Source organism: Tyto alba, unplaced genomic scaffold (assembly GCF_018691265.1).
Source record: "Tyto alba isolate M040663 unplaced genomic scaffold, T.alba_DEE_v4.0 Super-Scaffold_13, whole genome shotgun sequence".
In the NCBI taxonomy this organism is placed as follows: domain Eukaryota; kingdom Metazoa; phylum Chordata; class Aves; order Strigiformes; family Tytonidae; genus Tyto; species Tyto alba.
Window position 1 is genome coordinate 40,566,879 of NW_024881275.1, and position 25,576 is coordinate 40,592,454.

Genomic DNA, 25,576 nt, shown 5'->3' on the forward strand with positions numbered 1-25,576 from the left:
CTGTAATCCGATAAAGATGCTACAGGAATACTAGAAATTCTTATTATAATAACAAGCATTCATTTATCTCTGTGAGAAAAACCCACACAACCAAACAGTGAAATGATGGCTCTATGATTTTTCAAATGCCCTTCCCCTAAACTAAGTGCTTATCAATGTGTTTATGTAAATCCCTAAGAGTAACACTGTCCCTGACAGAATTAGACTGTGTGCATCTAAATAAGAGGACAGAGTTCCTTTAAGCAAAGAAAATTTGACACTTGCATTATTATTTTTTTTTCATATTTGTTTACTTAGGCATTCTGGATGGACTAAGGCACTGTCCAGCCAATACAGAACCTTACCTCTATGAATGGCTGCTTCAGAGAATGATGAAAACTCTGAAACAGTTAAACTATACCCTCTACAAAAGTAAAGAAATAAAACCAAAAAAGCCTCCAAATTTTTTACCGAATCTCTAAACAAAGCAATTATCTCAATAATATTTTTCAAATATAATCCTGTAGTCAAGATCATTCCATATATTCTTTGCATCTATAGAGACACTAGCCCTATGCATAAGCCTGCTGAAAGCAAGGTTCCTACTCAGTGTTCAGTCCTATTTATGAACAAAACCTAGAATAAACAACCCAACGTGAGCCAGCAAACTTGGAACAAACATCCCAATGCAACCCAGTCACTGACGTCAGACATGCTAGAATATACTAATGCTCAGCTCAGGAAAACATTTCCTCAGTCACACACAAAATCTGTGACTCTAGAAATACGCCACCAATCTCAGAATGCTTCTTAGCATTACTTAAGTCTTTCTACAGTTTGGTGATACACTTTGAAATTAACCACTGGAACAATTTGATCCTTAAATGTATATCCTCACGCATCCCCAAATCAGAACTGGGTATCGTACTAGGGCATCTCCCTATTCCTTTTGCATCTTCTGTCCTGCCACCCTCTGGGACAAGAATCCATGTAGCTTGTGAAACTCTTGCTTGATAACTGTGACTGTTCACAATAATCCCATTTTCAATAAGAAACAGCCACTTTTAAAATAACCTCAGAAACAAATTTTGCTTTTAGAACACAGAAAAAATCCGCAACTGAGCAGGCAAAGTAATCTCAACTTTAGCCATGGCAGTGCTATAATTTTACTAATATTCTACACTTATTCATAAGGATGAAGCCACTTTACTTTCTGTTAGTCAAGGTGGCTTCCTGATGTGACAGCCTGAGGCTAACTCCCTTTGGCACCAACTCAGTAACTGCACACTTAGCTGACATACCTTACTCTTGTTTAAGCAGCAGTACAGCTAATTCTGAACAAAGCCTATTACCTTCAGTAAAAGAATCTGAAAGTGAGTTTACTATCCACACCACAAAAAGTAAGAAGAAGGAATGTAAAAACCATAGAACACCCCTCTTTCAAAGACTAAACCACCTTTCTTTAAAAGGCTGAACTACAACTCATACGTGCAATGAAACTTGTGAAGTAGAGGTTTTGTCAGAGGTAATAATCTGAAGTCCTATAACATCAAGAAACAAGAGAACAAAAAAGATAACAAATTAGAAAAATACTATGAGACTATCATAATATTTTGTTCTACAAGCAGTGTTTTCAGGGAAGTCAACGATTTTTCCATTTAACCATCATACCTCACCAGCTGTCATTTTGTTGGTCTGCTTTGCAAGTACTACTTCCTTTTTCTATACAGGGGGGCAGGGGGGAAGGTAAAAAAACCAAACCTGATTTAGACTCATACACATTTAACATGTTTCTTCATGTTGTGCTAGTACTTGTGCTTTTAACATGCAAGCTTACTTTACTGTGATTCTGAGAAGTTAAAAAAAAAAAAGAAGAAGATGGTTTTCACTGTCTTTTGATACTTCATCCAACTGCCAAAATCATAGCTACTGAAAGAAGTTAGAAGGGACCTCTGGAGACCATCTTGTCAAACATCCCTGCTCAAGAAGGGTCACCTAGAAAAGGTTGTCCAGAACCATGTCCAGATCAAGGAATTCTGAAGACAAGATTTTTCTTATGCAGTAGCTGGCTCCTGGATGACAGGATGAGCAAATGAACATCTATACAAACCTCCTAAGATGCATGTCACCTGACAAACCTGAAACAGATAAAAGTCTAACAATTCTTTTATTTTGACCATCAATCAGAAAGAGAAACGTCTCTTCAACTGCAAAACATAGCTTTCACTAATTTTTCTTTCTCCCTGTTTTTAAACAAATACACATTTTCTTAAAGGTAGAATTTTTTTTTGGGGGGGGGGGGGGGGGCAGAAAACAGGGGGTTTAAAAGGAAACAATAGAGAATTTTTGTGACTATCATTTGTTCCATTATCTATAATCATCTCTTCTCTGGGTGCAGAAAAGCATATAAAGCATTGTCTTTACAGACACTGAGGCATACCAAACTAAATTTAGGTTTCCAGTAATTAAGGTATTGTAAAGATAAACTTATATTAAAGGCCAAAGTAAAGAGTAGAGTCATCTCACCAGGAACAAAAGAAAACAGTCTTTCCTAGAGACATTACATATGTATTGCAGGGAATTAAAGAGAACCAAAAAATCTGTAGTTACAGTATGTTACAGTCCATACTCTAATTTAGGACATATCTTTTCTAGAGTATGGAAAGAATTTACTTGGGTTTTAATTCATTTTTAAAATAGAGAATTGTGTTGAGCTCAGAACAGACAACGTATCAGCCTTTTTTCCACTATTTGAACCTTCAACACTTCCAAGACTACAGCAGTAGTTCTTAATTCACATGGGCTTATTTTTTTCCATATGAACAATGAGGAAGAACAACAGTGGCTTCCTATGCTGCATGTACTATTATTTTTGTACTCCCAGTGTTACTTTCTTCCTCTCTATTTCTCACTTCAAGATTGAAGAAAGTAAAGTTTTTTTATGGTCAATGCTATGCTCTAGGTGACCACCTATTCTGTTGCAGAGATGATATCCAGAAAGATAGCTGGAACTTCTAAGTGTTGAACATGAAGACTTTTGATCACCTCTGGTAGTTATAAAGCTGGCTAGGCATAACATTCTTATGAACAACTAAAATAGCAATATTCAGTCACTCTATTTCTGCCTCTAATAACAAGTCTTGAAGAAATCTTTCACTACTATGGGTCCAATCCCATAGGAATTGGTAGCCCAATATATATCTAGGTTAAAACTCTATGACTTCCCTCAGTTGAAAGAAATTTAACATACAAGCTATATATGGCCTTGCTCATTGTCAAACTCATGTCTATTAGTACATTAATCTAGTGTCAAACTTCAGGAATTTCAATAAAAGATCAATAGCTATCAGCTACTATTTCAGGCAGAATTATTATAGCAAAGAGCATTTGGTCTTCAAATTATCATATTTCTCTTCCATACTGACAACAGTCAATTCTATATCAACTTTTTTCTTCTGATTTTTTTTTTTTTGGGGGGTATAAAATTAAGACTGACCTGGGAGGCAAAGTTTATACTCAAAAAAATAGTAAGAAAAATATGAACATTTATTCTGATTTTATGACTTATGAAAGAGTTGTTCTGATCTTTTCTGTGAGCTTTTATATATCAAAATTCAATGGAAATTACTGGCTAAGCCCATCAACTTACACTTACTAAATTTTATTTCTGAAGCATGTTTTTTCTCTCAAGATATTTTTGGCCATGTTTATCTGACAGACGTAAAAACAGCAATTTGCACTATGCTCTTATGGTCCATACTTTACAGAAAATTGCCCTTGAAACTTTCTGTGCTTGAAGCCTCAAACACTGACATTACGCACAGGAGTCAAGTTACTACACCTAGGTATCAAAAGCATTTTGGACATCACAGCGTATCTACAACTCCTGCACTGAGAGCAAGAACACAGAAGTAACCAGAGCTCCCGGGCACAGGACACGGCGTTTAGGGAACTGAAGCCCGCATGTCACCTTCTGATTGCAGAACAGCCTTCTAGGAACTCTCTGAAGAGAAAGGTTGGCTCCTGCTTCAAGATATGACAACTCAGAAACACTTGTGCTACTGTGTGCCTGTTTGGACGACTAAGATGAATACCTAGTGCCTGAATGCCTGAATTCAGATTTGTCCTATCAGTTCACAGGGTACACAGAGAGAGGCTGGAATTTAAGCTTGCCTGTGTTTGAATCCAGGTGAGGTAGCATTCTAAGACTCTTTCAGAAACAGGGTGGTAGAAAATGTACAAACAATATCAGTGTGCTAATTAAAGTAGATACCCTTCACTGATCATTCCTAAGAAGACAACAACTCTTCCCGAGTTTATTGCTACACTGAGGCTTCCGCTACAAGAAAAATGGTGGATGAGTCTGTACTGTAAGATGAATTTACCACGACAATTTGTCTGACTCAGCTAATATCCACCTAGCACCTCTCCATCCATATAGGCTAGAAGTGACCTGAGAGATGTTTTAATTGTTCCTCTGTTTAGCAGACATATGCACTCACTGAAATTTTAGCTGTATTTGTGATTAAGAACCCGAGATGATTTTGGAGGTGAGACAAAATGTTCAAAGTTATGAACGTTTTCAGGATTTTTAATTGGTTATCATTCAACTTTCTACATGACCTACTTTTACTTCAGCTCTGCTGGGAGAAGTATCACCCGCTGACCCTTTACAAGAAAACTGAATGCCGAGAGAGGTATTTTCCAAAGAACTTTCCCCAGTAAAAATGGGAAAGAAGTGACTTAATGACAGAAGAGGGAAACTGCACTTAGCTTATGCTCTCGGTGAGTGCAAACCTTTGGCAAAAGTGTCATAGAAATTCATTGGAAACAGTCAATAAAGCAGATGTTAAACTCAGCAAAATGAAAAGAACTGCAACAGTAATGACAAAAAACAGTGAACCCTTAAACACCGAAATTTTCAATAAAAACATGATGGTCAAACTGCTCTATTTTAGATGATTAAACTGCTCTATTTTAAGCTTCCTACAATATAGATGAACTAGTGATTCACGCTGCAGGATCTTCCAAGCATGTCAGTTTCAATGTCCCAAAACAACAATGAGTTTAGAAAGGCAGCAAACATTAACACATTTCTTTATTTCATGCTGAAACATAAAAATGGGACCAAAAAAAACCTCCCCAAAACAACCATCTTAATCATGATCACACTATGTACTAATAATAGAATAGCATAAGAGAACTATAAAATATTAATGGGATTTCCTTATAAGTAATTTAGAAATGAATGCAACTAAGACTTCAATAGTACATTTTAAAGAAAAACACTCATGTGTCTGCAACACTTGAAGATGTATCCAAATAATTTTCATTTGGTTTGCCTGGCATGAAAAAGCAAGCAAGTATGTTCTATGTAATTTAGTTGATCAAAATGTTGTTCTACATTGTTCATCCTCGGTTTTGGTTTTCTGTTTTATCACATACTAGAAAATGACTCACCAGGAATTTACTTTGTTTTTATTCTCTTTTTTATTACAAAGACTTTGGGGGACAGTCAGCAGATGTAGTGAACAGAGAACAGCTTAATTTACTGTGTCACTTGAAAGAATTCAAAAACAAAGGAGACATCAAAAGATGCAATGGGCCAAGTCATCAAAATTTGCTAGCATTCCATACGCTGAAAGACTGGATATTATACAAAGCAGACAGACCTTTTCATGTTCGATACAGGGGAAACATACAGCAGGCAGGCTGGTAAGGTAAATATCACTAAACAGAGGAGTATGCAGTAGCTACCACCCTTTATACAAGTCTCCATTAAAAAATACTGGTTTTAGCAAGACTCAGTGATAAAGCTGCTATTGTCTGTCCTATTTTGTCTTTTTTTGATTAAAAAAATGCATTTTCCTATTATATTTTAAACCAAAAAACAACAAGCCTTAGAATTTAATTTCATAAATTATCTTCTAGCACTAAAGAGGTGCAGGATGATACCTCTATGAACAGCACAATTTCACACCAAAATAGTGTTTGGTTCCCCTAAAGAGTTCAGATACATTGTATAAAGCTGGAATATTTAAAAACAATATTCAGTTTCAACCTACAAGTTACCTCTAAAAAGATTTATAGTGTTTTTCCTCCCTCAAATACTGGAAAACCTCTCAGCAAGACTCCCAAAAATCAGATTAGAAATAAATGTAGCCATCCACTTACAATGACTTTCAGAACCATTAAGAAGAAGGGACATGATTTCAATTACCATTGCTCAGACATGGAAGTCCAAGCCACAAGTTGTCTTCTGAAACTAAAGCGTCAAGAAAAACACTACTAATCATGCAACCTGGGACCAAAAACAGTGCCAATTCTTTCCATGATTGCAATGGCAGTGATAGCAGATCAGCACTGAGCTCTGCTGAAGGCTCCATCATAATTAATATCTCTAATATCACATAAAGTACCCTAACTCAGAAGCTCCTAAAGTGTATTGACTTAGACCACAAAAAAAACCCAACACCACTAAAAACAAAACAAAACACCTTTCTCATTATTAAGCTTTAATCTGTGCCCAAAGACCAGTTTTGTAGAAGTCCAGAAAAGCCTTTTCCCATATACACCCAAGAGTAGAGTTTACTACATGCAGTGATGGTGCCTGATATTTTAATCAGACCGAGACTACTGCTATAGGCAAAATTTCATTTTAATTTAATTTAATTTAATAACAGGATGCTGTGCAGTTTGTACCACAGGGAATAGTGAATGAGGAAAAGAACCACCATTCAGATGTAGAGGAAGGTAAAAGGCTCAGAGCTAGGATGCAGAACAGGGTAGGGATCACTTTAAAGCTAGGTTTGCTGCTTCTCTACAGCTGAAACAGAAACACTGAAAATAGCCACAGCATCGTTAGGAACAGACAGCTGTAACACTGTACCGTAAGGACTGTTTTCTGACCCCTGAACCCTTCCCCAATGGCAGCAGCAAGCTTGACTCTCCAGGGCTCTGGCACATGCAAAGTAGGAAAGGACTATCGGCTATTTTGCTATCCAGAGCAAGCTACTGCCTGAGCAACTGCCTGCCATGCCTGTAGCAAAAGCCAATCTTAACAAAAACATTTGTAGGGGGGTGTGTGTGTGCATGCATGTGAGCATAAACCTGGAACACCAGTAAATCTGAGTTACTGGTTTTCCTTTTACTTAACAAGTACAACAGTAATACCATAATGTGCTTTTTCAAACATTTTTGTATCATCTACACATGCTGGATTCCTATACTATTTCAAAGGGTAACCGGAATGTTTCTCAAATATATTACAGTATCAAGTACTGTAAAACCATCACTTCAGTTATCTGTCTCCAATATTTACTAATTACAAGAATTTTCCTTCCGATTAAGTTTTTGTTTTCATTAACAGTCAGACTCTTCTACATGATCAAAACCAAAAAAAATGTTACATTGAACAGAAATCCTGTAACTAATCACCTGGTAGGGTGACCATGACTATTTCCAGACACTTCCTCTGCCTCTGCAAGCCAATGACAGATTGCAGTTATTAACAGGTCAGTGAATAAATTAATTCCAGGACACTGGAAATTATGTTCATGAAATGAAAAGTGGCCTTGCTGACATTGCATCACTATTTCTAGACAGTGTGCTTGAACACCAAATAAATCTCACAACTTGGATGAGTGCCAAAAACTAGTGACCTAGTTTCATTAGGGTGGGAAAAGACTGGCAATTGGTCCTATGGGAGCAGATTACCAAAATAACTTCACACAAAAACATTCCATAGAGAATTTTCTTTAAATCAGACATTTTCCAATCTAACAGGCCACTGAAAACCCTCTCCCCCCAAAATATGCTACAGATCCATTAAAGTTTAAAGCTAAAATGCACTTACATTATTAACACTGACATTCTATGGAATACTCTGATTAAACAGAATAAATATTATCTTCTTTCCATCTCATTATCTGTTTCCATCTCATTCATAATAATTTAATACTGTTTTAAAACAAAACAGCTTTTGCATTTTCTGTGAAAAATGTAACACTTCAGGCTTAAACAATGAGTTTTTACTAATAAAAGTAAGTCTATTTTTAAATATTCAGCACGCAGTAATCTGCTCAGTAATCTTCCTTGATTAAAAATTCCTTGGCTTCTCTTCAAAAAGCACACTGAGTATGTATGAGCTCAACAGCTGTTGACATAATTTTTAGGAACCTACCAAGCATTGTTGCGTCTATACTACCCCCCACTTACACACTCCAGCTGGTACTCCAGAGCCCCACTCCCAATTCTTCACCGCCAGTAACATCTATATTGAGATGGAGGCATATCGAGGAGGGGAATCTTAATAACAATACACAGTAGAAGGTATCTCGACTTCTTTTCATCTTCCTAAAGGCTGTTGTTTCCTGTAAATCTCTTCCATTCACTAACCAAGCAAAGTGCAGAATGTGAACTGAAATACTGTAAGAAAACAATTCTTCCACTGCTAAAAATCCCACATTATTTTATAAACCAGACCTGAGCATGACCTAAGTAATGCAATGCATTAACTTCACCCAGCAACCCCTGCTTACACAAGTCCTTACTAACACATGCCAATGACTAAACTGCAACTCTGTGTCCTATGCGCAATAAGGGTCACTTGCGCAATGATTAACACAAAAGGGCTACAATTTAAAAGACAGAAACATACTGCTCATTTAGTTTCCTTAAAATATTTTATTTTCTTTTTTCCTCTATATTCCCTCTGGATTCATTACTACTGAAACAAATTCTAAAGGATGATCATAGGTTTTGTAGTCTTTACTGTGGCAAACACTGAGGTCAGTGGAAATTTTAACCAAATAATGACATAAAGAATTGTAGCTAAGTTTTGGAACGACATAGCCATCATTTAAATTTCAAAAATGCTGTGGGAATATCTGGGAAAAAACAAACAGAACAAAAAACTAGATACATGGATATGTTTCTAAAACCCGTATTGATTACTTTCTTGTTAATAAACCACTCTTCAAGAGAATTAATAGGGAACTTTTAGCATCTTATTTCTTTCTCCTCATTTACTAAAAACTTCTTAAGTCCTCAGGTTTGTACCCTTAACCTGTCTTGTTTCTGTCAGTAACTCTTGATCAGCACACACATCCTTTCTCCTGTCTCTTGCAGCTTCTGTCTCTGCTTCTTTGCACTATCTCTTTGTAGAGATCTAAGGTTTCTTGCAGAGTCCATCCCAAATATACAGACAGACTGTGGCAGTATCATAGCTATGTTCTGTCAAACTGCAGACTTAAGAAAAATAAAGGGCAGGGGTGTGGAGAGGAGATATGCCACACAAGCTGAGTCACTTAAAACCACTTAAAGAGTGGCTTATGAGCTGTTTGATTCCTATGTATTAATGTTGCTTTTCTCACCTGTGAGAATCATGCAATGCTTCTACACATACTTTTTATCTCAGCTTCTGGAACTAAAAAACACATTTGGTCATCACTCCTGCAGAGCTACTGAAAACTACCAAGTGATACATAATATGATCAGCTACATACATTCGCATCCAATGTCTCATCTTCATCATCTTGCATTAAATTGTCTTCATCACTATGCAGATTAACAAGCTTCTTGACACAAGGAACTCCCTAAGGAGTTCTTTCTCCTTACCACTTGTGTTACTATAGAGATAGGAAGAGTAGACAAAAAGTTGTATTAGTTTGCCAAATAGAGAGCGTAAGTGAAGCTACAGGAAAAAAGGACCCTATTGAGACAATACCTGATCTCTGGCAATAAACTGAAGTAGCAGTGAGTCTCCTCAATAGAGGAACTTGGAAAGGTAAGACAATAAGGTGGAGAACCTTAAAATTCAGAGATGCTGACTACAGAAGCAGCTGAGCCTAGAACTGTGAAATTCAGGATTGTTTTAGCTCCTAGTCCATCAGAAGACGTAAGACAAATCAGTAAATCCTGCGTTTAATTAGTCCAATACTTATTTCCAAAATGTAATTTTTTTAAAATTAAAAAAACAAAACAAACAAAACAAAAAAACAACAACAACAACAAAACAACATCAAAACAGAACCCAACGTTTGGTAAGCCTATTTTTAAAATAAAATTTTATGCAACTGTGTTTTCTATATCCAGAAAATTCTTACTTCCCTCATGTCCCACCTTTCCTCAGAAACATGTTATTTTTACTTAGTCTTGCTTTTGTTTTTGAATAATCTTAAAAATGAGAAACACAAAAACTTTACACTAATATATCCAATTGGAATGAAGTGTGCAGTTACCAATGGCACAGAAACGGTCAGGTAAAAAGATACAAATGATAGTACAACCCACACTCTCTGAAACAGCACATGAACAGGGCTTATATCTACATGATTTAAGGAGGACGAAAGAAACTAAATCATTTGCTACATTTTTTTTTTCATTTCTCTGGCAGTCCTTCAAAAATGAGCAATCCATCAATCTCACAAAACAATTTTCAAACTGATGAAAGCAAATGTACTTAAACACCTATGAGAATAACAAATGATAACATTGCTCAGGTTGCAAGAATGAATTTTAATAAAAACAGTTTTCCAAAATTCAATCTTGATATAAAGAACAATGTTTTTATACCCCCAAGACATGAAAAATACCTAAAGAACATTCAATCATTGTTTGTTACAAAGGTTTGACTTCTCTATAGGTACATAATACTAATCTCAGACCTTCCATGGTTTGCTTTCCAAGACAAAGAAAATTCCCCTTCTCTCCTCTTACACTTCCTCTAACGCTCAACTTAGCTTCTGGGGTTTTCTTTTGTCCTTGTTTTATTTCCTCCTTCCTACTTCCCCTGCAGCATCCAAGGACTAACTTTAACTAAACACAGTATGTTGAGGATGCAGTGCTGCTCCTTATGATACTGAAATTTCTCAAACATCTGATTGTTAATTCTGATTTGTAAACAAGACATGTCCAAATTTATGTCAGGAAGAAATGTTCTGCAATCTCTGCTAGCAGAAACAACTAGAATGTCAGAAGTGGTCAATTTCTTGCACTGAGCTTGACATTTCAAATAACATTCTATACAGCTGCAGTCACTTGGAACACTGATGATAGCCTTGATACCTGCTTTTCCTATAGGAAGTACTAGTTGTGTTTTTAATATGGTTTTGAAAGTTTTCTATGGCTAGAATGCAAAGGGAAAAGTACAGATTGTTCTGTGGATCACTGTGCCAAGGCAAGTACTGTATGCTTCATGTAGATACAGGGCATAATTTTGATGACATGGAGTTCTCCTATCTTCTCCTCTCCTTTACGTTGCCACTACTTGCAAAGTATTCTGTTTATATAGAGAGACTGTAAACAAAATTTGCAAAACATTAGTTTTATGTATGGAGCTTTTGCAGTGTTAGTATTTCATGACATTTTGAAGTTTTACCTCAACATCATCACCATTACAACTGATTATAAAGCCAGGGAGAAAATGAGTCATTTGATGAAAATCAGCTTATTTTTATTTAAGAAAAGGAACCACATTTCTCCTTAACTTACAGAAGCAGAACCAATTTACCTCCCTCTAGTAACATTCTATATATTGTGTTTAATTACTTTGAGAAAAGAGTGGATGTTCAAACATCTGTTTTCTACACTAATAGCAATTTTTTACTTCAGGACATTTATTTAACATGATGCATAAAATAAACATTACAAAATATTAAAATGCAAATAAAGCTATCTAGACTTGATTGAAGAAAAAACAGATAGATATTCGTAGGGTAACTAATTTAGAGGTTTTACTGTATCAAATTATAATAGGATTGTAAATGTTCAGCAGTCACTGCTAGACTTCAGTAAAGAAAAAAAATTAAGTTTTTCTTAATTGTAAGGGAAGAAGAAGAGAGTGCATCTTATTGTTTGTTCCACATGTATCTTGTTTGTTCGTTGATGAAATGCTGAAGATGTTGACTCAGAAGCATTTTTAAAAATGTCTTCTTCCACTATTTTATTTGGGAACTTTACAGTATTAAAAACCTGACACAAGACTGGGATAAGGAAACAGCAGAAGGACAAGAAGTCACAAGAGAGTCTATGGACTAACTGGGGTGGGGAAAAAAAAAAAAAAAAAAGAGAGAGGAAAGAGAAACAAATTCAAAGCTAAACTGGTTTATTTTGTTTTGTTGGGGTTTTTTTTTGGTTTTTTTTTTTTTTGGTTGTTTTTTTTTGTTTTGTTTTGTTTGGTTGGTTTGTTTTGTTTTGTTTTTTTCCCAATCAGTCAGTCAGTTGTCACACAGGAGTAAGAGTTGAGCTATAAAAATGTCACAGGACTCAAACGGTGTTCTTATGTACTGAGAAAAAATTGTATGCTTAAGAACTAGGGAGACTTTGTGGAAAAACTAAAGGAGAAGACAAGAGTAGGCTAGTGAGGGCATGAATAAAGATGGAATGGAGAGGTATAGGATCACTCAGGTAAGATGTACGAAGTTATACAAAATAAAGATTATTTTTCTTTCTAAATATCTGTAATTATGTACTGTATCAAGTAGCACCTACATGAAAAAAAATTATACTAAACGTGCAGAAGCCTTTAAGTTTTACCTCAGACACTACCACAAATGGTGACACTTCAATTTTTTCAGCATTTGTCAAATGCAATTTTTCCTATTACTGTTAAAACTAAAGTATAGCATATTCTTCAGATTTCTAAAAATATATTGTAAGGTGCGTCAGATTTCAACTTGAAATGTCTGACATTTTATTTAACCTTTACATTTGGCTGAATTGTACAACTACTGCTGTTAGCAAGAGCATATTCTGTATGAGTTTTTCACATCTGGAAATTCCCTGGACATCTTTCTCATCCAAAATAGAATGTTTTTTTTTTCAGCTTTGAAATAAAACCTGTAGCAGAGACCTTCATGTAGTTTTTAAAAGAGAACGATTAATACTTTAAGAGATAAGGAAAATACATGATTACCTAAATCCAGGTTTTATTCTTACACTCATTTTCTTCCTATGCAAGGAAAACAGATTTTTCAGTATGTTCCCCTGTCACCTTTTATATCCTTATAATATACAAGTACCATAACTTCCCCAAACACATTTTAAAGTTTTGAAACACAGTCAAAACAATACTGTTACCAAAGTGGAAAGAGAAGAACAGAAAAATGCTGCCATTAAATCTCACCCTCAGTATATATTTTAAAGACAAAAAACAGTCCAGCCTGCTATGTAACAAAGTTTCAGTTTCACCTGTGGAAAAAGGGTTCAAAGTAACTTTAAGGTTCAGAAAGAGAAATACACTTTATTTACAAAGACTTTTTTAAAGATTTAACAGAATGGTTTTTGGTGTTTTTTTTTTGTTTGTTTGTTTTTTTTTTTTTTTTTTTTTTTTTTTGTTTAGTTTGGGGTTTTTTTAATGCTTTCTTGGTAAAATACACTTTTAAATTGAATGATGTCAAGGAATGTATGATCCTAGAGATTATGTGCTGGGTTTTTATTTTACCTTTAAACAGTGGAAGACAGCTCTGTAATGAAGTAGTGGGAGTTTTAGGAGGCACAGGGAAAACAAAGGCAAAATTCATTTTGATGACTTGAATTAAGCCTTGCTAATTAAAATGTCTTCATAAACAAAATGGAAAAAAAAAGGAGTGACAGCTGTTAAGTGTGCAGGCCAGTAGCTACAGTTTTAATATAGCTGGGCCAAATTATCTGCTGACACAAGTGTATTAATTTCAATAAAGTTCTATTATTTTCTTTTGTCTTTTTTGTAGAAACATAATTGTTGATGTATATCAATACCTCAGCTTTAAACATTAAACTTCCATGGAAAAAAATTTCATACAGAAAACCCAAGTTATCTTTTATATATACGCCGTCTTCTATTAACAAAGTAAGAAAGTTTATGTATGTTGTTTACAAGCATTTTTATCTTCTCATAACAGATCTATTACTGAGTGGTATACAAGTAAGATGCTAACAAATAAAACCCGATCTGCCACCAAGTCATCATCTATCAATTGCAGGCCCAGTATGACATCTGTTGTGAAAATCTAGAGATAAACAACAGAAACAAGACATAGAGGGAGATAGCTTTAAAAAGTTATAAAGCAGAAAAACAAAGGACTTCAGATCCAAATGCTTCGAAAGACAATTTTTGGCTAAGGAGAAACTTGTCACTGTGAAACACTTCCTTTGCAAGTTGAGAGACACCAGAAACTACATTCAATTAATGAAAGAGGTTTGCTTTCTTTTTATTTCAGTTTGGGAAATAACAACAAAAAGAAGGGACATGATTTTTGTGTAAAAAGACTTTTCCTACATTATTCTGAGTTCTGTACAGCATTACACAGAAAGTAAGTTGTTTAAACAGCTTCTTTGACTAACAGATCCAAAAAATCAACTAATTTTAGCAACAAACAGCTTTGAGAAAAACCACTCCGGCTGGTAACAGGCATCTCCTTAAGCTGCAAAGCTAATACAATCTGGTTTCCCATTAAATCCTATCTTCTACAAACTCACTGCTGTCCAGTGGGAGTAGTATTCTGACTGAAAGATTTTTCACAGCTAGGACATCCACAACATCTCCCTCCTGTGCCCATTCTTTCATGCCCAAGAATAGGTTGGTTCATGCTGAAACTTTTCATGTGAGGACAGTAAAATTTTCCCTTCTTCTGGTCACCTACTTTTAATAACACTCTAGGGACGGCCTTTTTTTGCAACCACTGCCCTGCAGTCAAATTACACCAAACTGGCCAGCAGACTCAAAGTTGACTGGGAAGAAAAGTGAGGAAGAGAGGGGATGAACAGACAAATAGACAATCTGAAATACAAAGCAGCAGAGAGGAACAGTCCAGGAAGTTCTTTGAGTTTGTGGAAGATAACTTCCTGACAGCTGGTGAGTGAGCCAACTAGGGAAGGCGCCCCATTGGACCTGTTGTTTGAGAACAGAGGATTTGGGGGTGATGTGATCGTTGGTGGATCTCTTGGGCACGGAGATCATGAAATGATCATTTTTGACTCTCAGAAAAGTAAGGAGGCGGGTGAGCAGAACTGCCACCTTGGACTTCCGGAGGGCAGACATCAGCCTGTTTAGAAGACTGGTTTACAGAGTCCTTTGAGAGGCAGACCTGAAGTGTAAAGGAGTCCAGGAAAGCTGGACATTCTTCAGGAAGGAAATCTTAAAGGTACAGGAGCAGGCCACCCCTATGTGCTGGAAGACAAGCTGGAGGGGAAGACGACTGGCCTGGCTGAACAGAGAGCTTTGGCTGAAACTCAGGAAAAAAACGAGAGTTTATGACCTTTGTGAGGTGGGGCAGGCAACTTAAGAGGACTACAAGGATGCTGAGGGGTTATGCAGGAAGAAAATGAGAAGGGCCAAAGCCCAACTAGAACTTAATCTGGCTACTGTTGTAAAAGACAACAAAAAAATGTTTCTATAAATACATGGGCAATGAAAGGAGGGTCAAGGAGAATCTCCATCTTTTATTGGATACAGGGGGGAAACAGAGTGACAAAGAATGAAGAAAAGGGTGAGGTACTTAATGCCTTCTTTGCCTCAGTCTTTAATAGTAAAACTGGTTGTTCTCCAGGTACCAAGCCCCTCTGATCTCGAAGACAGGGACAGGGAGCAGAATGAAGCCCCCATAATCATAGAGGAAATGGTTAGTGACCTGCTACTCCACTTAGACACACAAAAGTCTACGGGGCCAGATGGGATCCACCCAAGGGTACTGAGGGAGGTGGCAGAAGTGCTCACCAAGCCACTTTCCATCATTTATCAGCAGTCCTGGCTAACTCAGGGGGTCCCAGTTGACTGTAGGTTAGCAAATGTGACACCCATCTACAAGGGCCAGAAGGAGAATCCAGGTAACTACAGGCCTGTCAGTCTGACCTCAGTGCCAGGGAAGGTTACAGAGCAGATCATCTTAAGTGCCATCACACGGCATGTACAAGACAACCAGCTGACCAGGCCCAGTCAGCATGGGTTTATGAAAGGCAGGTCCTGCTTGACTAACCTGATCTCCCTCTATGACAAGATGACTTGCTTAGTGCATGAGGGAAAGGCTGTGCATGTTGTCTACCCAGACTTTAGTAAAGTTTTTGACACCATTTCCTACAGCATTCTCCTGGAGAAACTGGCTGCTCATGGCTTGGACAGTTATATGCTGTGCTGGGTAGAAAAGTGGCTAGATGGCTAGGCCCAAAGTGCTGTGGTGAATGGAATTAAATCCAGCTGGCAGCCAGTCACAAGTGGTGTTCCCCAGGGCTCAGTACTGAGTCCAGTTCTGTTTAATAACTTTATCAATGATCTAGAAAAGACGATCGAGTGCACCCTCAGTAAGTTTGCAGACAACACCAAGTTGGGTGGTAGTGTTGATCTGCTTGAGGGTAGGAAGGCTCTACAGAGGGATCTGGACAGGCTGGATCAATGGGCTGAGGCCAACTGTATGAGGTTCAACAAGGCTCAGTGCCAGGTGCTGCACTTGGGTCACAACAACCCCATTCAACGCTACAGGCTTGGGGAAGAGTGGCTGGAAAGCTGCGCAGCAGAAAACAACCTGTGAGTGCTGGCTGAATATGAGCCAGCAGTACGCCCAGACGGCCAGAAAGGCCAATAGCATCCTGGCTTTTATCAGAAATAGTGTGGCTAGCAGGACTAGGGAAGTGATCATTGCCCTGTGAGTGCTTGTGGCACTGGTGAGGCTGCACCTCGAATACTGTGTTCCGCTTTGGGGCCCTCACTACAAGAAAGACATTGAGGTGCTGGAGCGGGTCCAAAGAAGGGCAATGAAGGTGGTGAAGAGTCTAGAGCAAAAGTCTTACATGGAGTGGCTGAGGGAATAAGAGTTGTTTAGCCCAGAGTGAAGGAGGCTCAGGGGAGACCTTATTGCTCTCTACAACTACCTGAAAGGAGGTTGTAGCGAGGTGGGTGCTGGTCTCTTTTCCCAAGTAACAAGTGATAGGACAAAAGGAAATGTTCTCAAGTTGTGCCAGGGGAGGTTTAGATTGGCTATTAGGAAAAATTTCTTCACCGAAAGGCTTGTCAGGCACTGAACAAGCTGCCCAGGGAAGTGGTTGCATCACCATCCCTGGAGCTATTTAAGACATGTAGATTTGGTGTTTAGGATTTAGTGCTGGATTTGGAAGTGCTAGGTTAACGGTTGGACTTGATGATCTTAAAGACATTTTCTCATGTGAACAATTCTATGATTCTATGATATATGCCTATTGTGGTGGCATAAAACCACTTGTGCAATGAACAGTGATTTGTAGACTTTCATTAGAAAAGAAAAAACATCAATATTCATTCTGAGGTAACTTCCCAAGCTCCAAGTTACCAAGCTATTTTCTCTCTGTTACATACTTCCTCTAGTTCACTGAATACTGACTTCCTTACTAGATAGTGGGATGTACTGAAAAGGAGAAACTGAAGTATTTTCTACTTTCCCTAGCTCACAGTCAGACAGCTAACACCTGTTTCAAAGTGGAGAGAAATGAATTTAAATTTCCAAAGGCAGAAGAATCAACCCTTCTCCCTCACACCCTGAGAAACTGGTCTGTGCACAAAGCTATTGTATAAAAGGAGGCACTGCTGTCACCTGACTTGGTCTTGTTCTGCTGTCTGCCATGGATGAATTTTCTGAGGAGACTCAACCTGCTATCACAGATAAGGCACACTCTACAAATGCCTACTTGGTTGAGACCTTCAGCAGACTTAGAAGGAACAATGCATTTTGGTATATTAACTGGGATTCAACTAACTGCTGCACAACCTTAACCTTTAGAAGGTTGCGGTACTTCTGTGCATGCTCAGTAGCAGAATTTCTCACACCTTGGAAATTTATGTTAAAAGTGACTGGTCACTAGATAGCAGCTGACTGGTTATTTCGATGACTGCCTTTCAGAATAGGATGCAATAAAACATAACGTACAACAAGGTCCAAAATGTCATAGCTGATCTGTCCTGAATCTGTATTTTAATACTACTAAATTCTAGTAATATTCTTTTAACATAATTTGTTGAGTTTAATTTCCTGGAGTTTTAAAAAAAGCAAATAGAAAAGAAAAAAGTTTTTCATACACCTCAAACACCCACATTAATTATCACCCAAGTTAAAATCTTTGCATCTATCACATACTTGTGGCAGCTGATGGAGCAGAATGAAAACAGTAGTAGCCTAACATGCTGTAGGGACCTACTTTGAAGGAGCAACACATTTTGTCAACATGTTTCAGACATACTAGATGGCAGCAGAAACCTATTGAGGCCTCTTAATGGCTACAGTTCTCATTTCAGCTCTACTGCCCACTCCTGCTTTGGCTCAGAGTAGTTTGAAGCAAGCACTGCAAGAAAAATATTCCATTAACCCATGAAGCCTATGGTTTGCCTGGGTGTATCTGGCTTCTCTACTTAAATGATATATGTAAAAACCCTTCACTCATTCTTCACTTTCTGATGACACAAAGTATGATCAGTTACTATTTGGATGACAGGAGCTAAGAAGATCTGAAACATTGTCATTGCTCAACAGAATTAGTGCAAGTATAGGCTGATCAGGAAAAACCTGTGATAAGCTTGAACATGCTCAGCAAGAATAGACCTTAGAAAGGCTGAAAGGAATAAGAATAGGGAAAAGACTCATCACTAAAATACCCCAAAATGTTTTAAGTTTAAAAGGCATTGTAACATGGTGAAATCTGTCATATTTTCAAAATGTTGAAGACATATGCCTAAATCATTATTTTAGGATGAGGAAAAGAAAAAAAGATTTTTTTTCAAATGTCAGTCTTTGAAAAGCAATAAAATATTCTGAATGAAACACGTAACAAGTCAGTCACCTAGCATTTTAAGGCAAAAGCATTAGAAGTTTGAAACATCTATAATTAATTGAAGACAAAACATGAAACAATGTAAAGAAGTTGAATACTGAGAATATATGGCGAACTTGACCTAAATTTCTTGACCTGGAGCATATGTCTCCAAAACTGTCCTGCAGAATTCCTTAGGGGAGGGTGGAGTGGGAAGACAAAGGGAAAAAAAATGCCAACAAAGATAAACAACAACATTTTCTGTTTTTTTTTTTTATTCACCAGGACTTATTGTGAAGGCACATTATTTCATCAAACCACCACCAGAAAAAAATATATCCTTAAAATCATCTACATTATTATCTTTATTCACTGCTAAAAAAAGAGAGTGGTCATCATAACTCAGTTTGTCTTATGTAAAATGTAGCTCTGACCACCGAGAAAATGAGATGGGGAGAAAGTATTGACTGAAATCACAACTCAACAATAACCGTAATAATAGAGAATTTGAAATTGTACAATAATTGTCTAGTGATAGGATGGGATAGTTTCTTACACAAAGTTCATACCAGTGCTCTCACCATGGTAGTTTCTACTGTTATCTACATGAGATACAATGGTGTGATTAAAACTGGATACAGTGCTTTCAAAATAGGTTCCAACCGTTAGAAAGAAAATAGGGGCAAAAAAAGGGTATAAAGTTCCCCAGAACTTCTAGAAATTAAGGGCAAAGCTAGGTGAGGGTCATGGGGCTGCACTTGTTTTCAAAGTTATTGCCCTTTCCACAGAATGGCAGATATCTTAATTCAAGTGACAATGATTTATCCATAAAATAAAAGGTTTCATAAAACAAAGACCTCCTCAAACATTATTCATTATGTAACTTTCATTCAACCTAGAATCCAGCAAAAGCCAGTCAAGTAGCTTTCCAAACAGAAAAGAGGCTTTTGAACCCCAAAGTCTCAAAAAATGTTGGCAAGACAAAATATCTACTCACAGCTACACTTTCAGTTTTTAAACTCTTTGCAACCAGTTCACAAGCAGCATGAAAACAGAATTTAAATCCTAAAGTACCAGACATTATATAACACTGCATCATTATTTAAACTACCATTTTTGTACACTCACAGTTAACCTATCTTTTTTCCTAGTCTCGTCCTTAGCAAAAGTATTCAGCCTTTATATCAAGACATCAAATGTCATTTGTAGAATTACTCAATACTGACTTAGTTAATTAAGACTTTCCTTAAAAACATAATATACAGGTGTCACTCTCTAAAGATCAGAAATACACTTTTTTATTAATTTTTGGTAAGATAAGCAGTAAGTTGTAAAACATGCCATGATCCTCAATAGAAATACAAAAATAAGCAGAGATTCATAAACAACAATCAAAAATCAAATATGAAGAGCATGTTTTATTTAGTTATCCATAGAAACAAAATCAAAGCATTCATACCTGCCCCTGGAATGATTGCCAACTTTGTTTCAACTAGGCCCATTTTAGCAGAGGAGGCTAAAAAACAGAATGTAAATGAGTTCTTACTGTAATCTATAGGAAAAAAAATTTGCAAAATATGTAATAATGACCTATGGGATTGTTAATTTATTACATTTCCTCCATAAAGAGCAACAAATCACTTAAAAAGCACTTGTTTATGAAAAACTTTAAGTAGATTGAACTGATCTGCCTCTAGTAAAAGATCCAACTACTCCCATCAAGGCAAGTTCTGTACCTTATTAATTTTCACATAGCAAGTAAGCAATCACAATGAGTAACAGAGACTTATTTGCAAAATGTAAAATTCTAAAAGAAAAAAACTGTTATTATTTATCATCTTAAAATAGGGTAGAATTCTGTATCTGATTATTATGAATTCTTTAGATGACAATATATTCTCTAAGGGCCAAACAGCTTTATATATCCTAAGTTACTGGCAACTGTTCAGGACCAAGTTTCCATTTACTTTCCAACAAATGGCTTTACAGTTCTGACAGCTGGATAGGTCAAGGTTCCTCTTTTCAAGTGCTGTTGTCACTTATTTTATAACAACTTAATTGCTTGTGTATTAATACTCTAACAACTTTTGCTTTTCCCCTGCAGCCTGTTTAGATAAAATCAATCTCCATCTAGAACACTTCAAATACAGAAGAGAATACTTTGATTACTAAATAAAGTATCAAAACAACTATATAGCCCTTCTGCCAATATTGATAAAATGAAGGTCATACAAATAAAATGAAGTATGGAGCAAAACCAATCCAGCTATCATTGGTAAATTGTTTGAAACTAAACATTAGCAAGTACTTAAACAGGTTTCTATTAAATCCCTTTAAAATAATTGGTTATAAACAACGTCAAACACAGAATAAGTTTTATAAAATTGTTGCCCAAACAAAGATTAGTCAAGCCATCTACAACACTAATAATCCTATGTTCTATAAACAGGATTCAGACCTACCTGCCACTCTTATATCACAAGCTAATGCAAGTTCTAGGCCACCGCCTAATGCAGTTCCATCTATTGCAGCAATAGTAGGTACAGGCAAATTAGCTGAAAAAAGAAAGCATCAATTAACAACAGTCTTATAAAGAATATATCTGGAACAGCATTTCATTACATTTTGTTCAAAGTAAAGACAAGCTCTTAGAAAACTTTCATAAAACAAAGAGGGACTAAAAATTGATGGCTCAGGAACACTTTGGCAAAAAAACTGACCCTCCATCTTATCAATCTGTGGCTGAATACGCTTGCAAGTCTTTTCCTCTAGCTTCTGTTCACTTTTGACAAAAATCTGAGTAATAAACTCCAAAAACATACACAGCAGAGCTAAGCAAACAATAGAACAGGAATACTTTTAAAAAGCATATATACAAACAGTCCCAGTTGAAATACAGATGCTGGATCATAAATCTGTGATGCTAGCATAGCTGGAAGCTCTCTGTGTCTTCGTATTTCCAGACACGTTCAACTTGAAAGTACTACTCTTCACCTCCAACAAGGTTAAGTTCTTTTCTTCCCTCCTCACAACAAACTCGAAGAAGTTTGATGAAAATGTATTTTTTTACTTGAGAAATAAACTTGTACATTACAACTTTAATAATACTTAACATTTATCACAAGCTATCAATAATTTTAAACTATACTCAGTATTTCAGTGGTACATTTTTGCTACTAAAGTTTCAAAGATAGTCAAAAGCAATTCATTAGCTGAACACTTGGGTGTACAGCTTGTTGAAATGTTAAACCAACTCTTGACAGAAATAGCTTTTTCTGCAGATGTTAAAAAAATATTTTCTTTGTTTTAATGTTTCAGCTACTTGAATTCAATGACCAATTCATTCAGTCTTAGTTGGAAACTGAAAAAGAAAAAAACCTGTTGCCAAAATATAAACGAAAATGAGGTGTGAGAGAATGTTCTCTCCTTTTAAATTCTACAAGGGTAATGTAACCAAAAATAATTGAATGTACTAATTACAAATAATACTTCCTTTATTTAGTAAATTAGTTAGTTCTTAACTTATAAGTTGGACAATTCAGCTTACCTTTCTCCTTTTTCACAGATACAAATCAGATACTATGTGTTTGTTTTGTTTTGTTTTGTTTTGTTTTGTTTTGTTTTAATTAAGTTTAAATGCTGGTGTTTATAAGCATGAATAAATATGAATACAAACAGGTAGTCTCTCACTGGGTAACAAAACAAAATATCAAATTAAATGGAAGGCTATTTTTAGCTGCAAATCAATGTCCTTCTATGATTAACAACTAAGGAAACACAATTATCTTTAGGAAGAAACCAAAAATTTACCAATGTTTTTCAAGATTATAACAGATGCTTTAAATCAAAGTCCCTTGGTTGCTGGTTTAGATCATGATAAAAAGTGATTATCTGAATCAATTCCAATGTCAAAAGAGACTACTGGTTATTGTCTGCAACATCAAGCATTTGCCATCACTTAAAAGAGCCCAGGGTATTCATTATACTCGCCATCTACCACAGAAAGCACAGGAGACAAAGGAACAGGAGTAAAATCTGCTCTTGCTCGATTTACTTTTTCTTAGTTATACGGGAAGGCAAGAAGAGAAGGCAACACTCACTTCCACCAGGGCCAGGTTACTGACTGAATTTGTAACTCCATTTGCCAAACAATCTTGCAATCCAAGTTCAAGGCTGATACAGCTGGTATTTCTCTTAAAGGAATCTGCCTTTGCCACAGGTAAATGAAAAATCATTTGCCTGCGCACGCAGGCAGAGTCATTATTAACCGCAGTTTCCAGCAGCTACTGCCTGCATGTATGTTCCATTTCTCAGAGACGAGCAAACTGTACCTGGAGCACTACTTACAGAACTTCTGCAATATGTCAAGGCAGACCATAGTAAGTAACTTTCCCCATAGTAAGTAACATACTTTTCCCATAGTAAGTAACTTCCAGATTTAGCTGTGGTACAACTCAAGTGGGCTATTACACATGGAAATTAAACTTATAGAAGAAGTATTCTAAAACAGCTTGGTTTCAAGAATTACGGTAGGCTTTCTTATCAAGAAATACTAAAAATTGTCATTCAAAGGGAGGAAAAGCAGTGTAATGCTGTATACTGGAATCATCACTTCCCAAGGATATCAATTTTAAAGGATCACCTGCTGTGGAAGTTGACAATGAATGAAAGGCAAAATACAAATTCTTTACAATAGCTCTGTGCATACCTATCAAAAGAACTGAAGGAATTCATTCTTTTAACATGTTCTTGTGAAGCATCAGAAAAATCAATACAGAAATAAATCAGCAATTGCTCTGGATTGTAAACTGAGTTTCTAAGTTATTAGAACTTATTACCAAGGGTAAAGCTTCTTGGAATATTCATATTTTGTAGCACAAGATGCACTTGTTCATGTGTATCTGCATAATTTTAATACACAACTGTCAAAACTGTTCAGCTCATAACAAAACAAGATGATGTTTGACAAATCATGCCCTGTAGACTTAACTGAGTTATATGCATTCAAATTTTAAGAATAAATTTTGTAAATAGAGAGGTCAGCCTCCACTATGATTCTACATGGCAAGGCTCATTTGCTATGAGTAGACAGAAAAAAACCTATATAAAAAGCTTTGCCAAGAAGCCCAGTGGTTTTATTCTTTAACATTCCACATTTTTGTCACGCTGTAGGTAACAGATAGAACTTTCAGGCAATTGTACAACCAATCATTAGTGCTAGATTCTAGATCTGATACAAGTTTATCAATGTGCAATCATGAGCTGAAGTCCACAAAAGAAATTAGAAATATCTATAACAAATATAATTAAACTAAATTAGAGTGTAAAACACACAAAAGCAGACCATGTATTTACACTTATCTGTGTTGTTAGAAGAAGTTAAAGACTAAGTAATAAGCAGCATTAAACTGTACTCGGAGAATTGTACTGAACTACTATAGTACATCAAAGTGTGCAATAAGGACACTAATTAATAAGCCATTTCATACAATGAATTCATAAAGGATTGCTTCACACATCTAATGTAGTGTAAAACATGCTGCCCATCCTGTAGACACACCTCCATTCTGCATATAAAACAAGCGTCCCAAGCAAAAAATCAATACTCATGTCCTAACAAAACATCAGTGGTTAATGATATTACAGAAAATGAAGGTTCTATGTATAGCAGAGAAAAAGAAGAGCCCATTTCAGTATATGTTAGTCTTAAGTCACCAACAGAGGCAGATATAAGACAAAAACACATTTCTGTATTTGAGAGCACAGTAGAAATAGAGTTTGGACTAGCTGAAGAATAGACAAACATGAACAAGTAGATCAAAATAATTTTTATATGTTAAATTATTTGAGGAATAATATGTTATAACAGAAGGCAATACAACCTGTAAAAAGGATGCTTATTGGCCATTCAAGACATGATACAGGTGGAGTGACCAACAGGTAAACTGAAGAACTAAGAAACCAATGTCATGCAAAAAACTTCAGTAAGAAAAACTAAACATAAGAACGATACAGCTAAAAGTCCAATAAACCCATTAAAAACTCAAACAAATCTTAGAAAATATGATATAGAGCAATATAAGAAATAGGTTTGTTTCCTACTCTGTAGTAACTGTAGATCTTCTGCTCAACTTCAGGAATGCATTCCTGGTAAATATATATGTTACATGTAGTTTTAGATTAGGCTAACCAGCAGCACCCTGTAGTCCTGGAACGCCTACTACATTACTGAAAGATATAAAGGGTAGAGTAAGCTAAACTCTCCCAGAATTTTGTCACCAGTACAGAATGTCACAGGAGGAGAACTCTGCATTTAAGAACAAACCCACATGCAATGTGTGGGAAGCAATCTCAAGGAATCACAACTGTTTTGAAGCAGGTAATTGTTATTTCATCTTTAAGTGACTTTCCACATGATGTCCATTGCTGGTGACTAACAAGGGATTTCCCTTCTGCTTAAAGATGATTATATGATAAATGAAAGACCAACAAACGAATACAAACAATGGGTCTGGAGGATTCAACCAAGAAATAGTTTCTCAGATGTGTGTCACAAAGCCCACATGGCTGATTCATATATTGCAGACACTGACATTCCCCAAATAGAAAGTAGAATTAGCTTGGATTCTATTGACCTGAATCATATGTGACTATTCAGTCCTCTAATGAATTTAAAATGTTCTCATAAATTACAGATATGTAAGATAATATCTGAGAGGAAACTGAACTAGGCTTGATACTTTCTCAGTAACTATCAAATCAGACATTTTCTATTCCTGCACAACTTCACTTTCTCACTATTTGACCGACAATGAAATGGTCTGATCAACCAGCAAAAAATCTGCTT

General features: G+C 36.3%; 1 protein-coding gene across 1 annotated transcript in view; it reads right to left on the reverse strand.

The window, feature by feature from the left end:
- Positions 1–25,576, reverse strand: part of AUH (AU RNA binding methylglutaconyl-CoA hydratase) — a 112,749-nt gene that overhangs the window by 42,125 nt on the left and 45,048 nt on the right. The window contains exons 5-6 of the mRNA XM_033008913.2: positions 21,192–21,284; positions 20,189–20,245 (exon numbers count right to left, since the gene is read on the reverse strand). Coding sequence (XP_032864804.2) covers positions 20,189–20,245; positions 21,192–21,284 — 150 coding nt within the window. The remainder of the gene's footprint in view (positions 1–20,188; positions 20,246–21,191; positions 21,285–25,576) is intronic.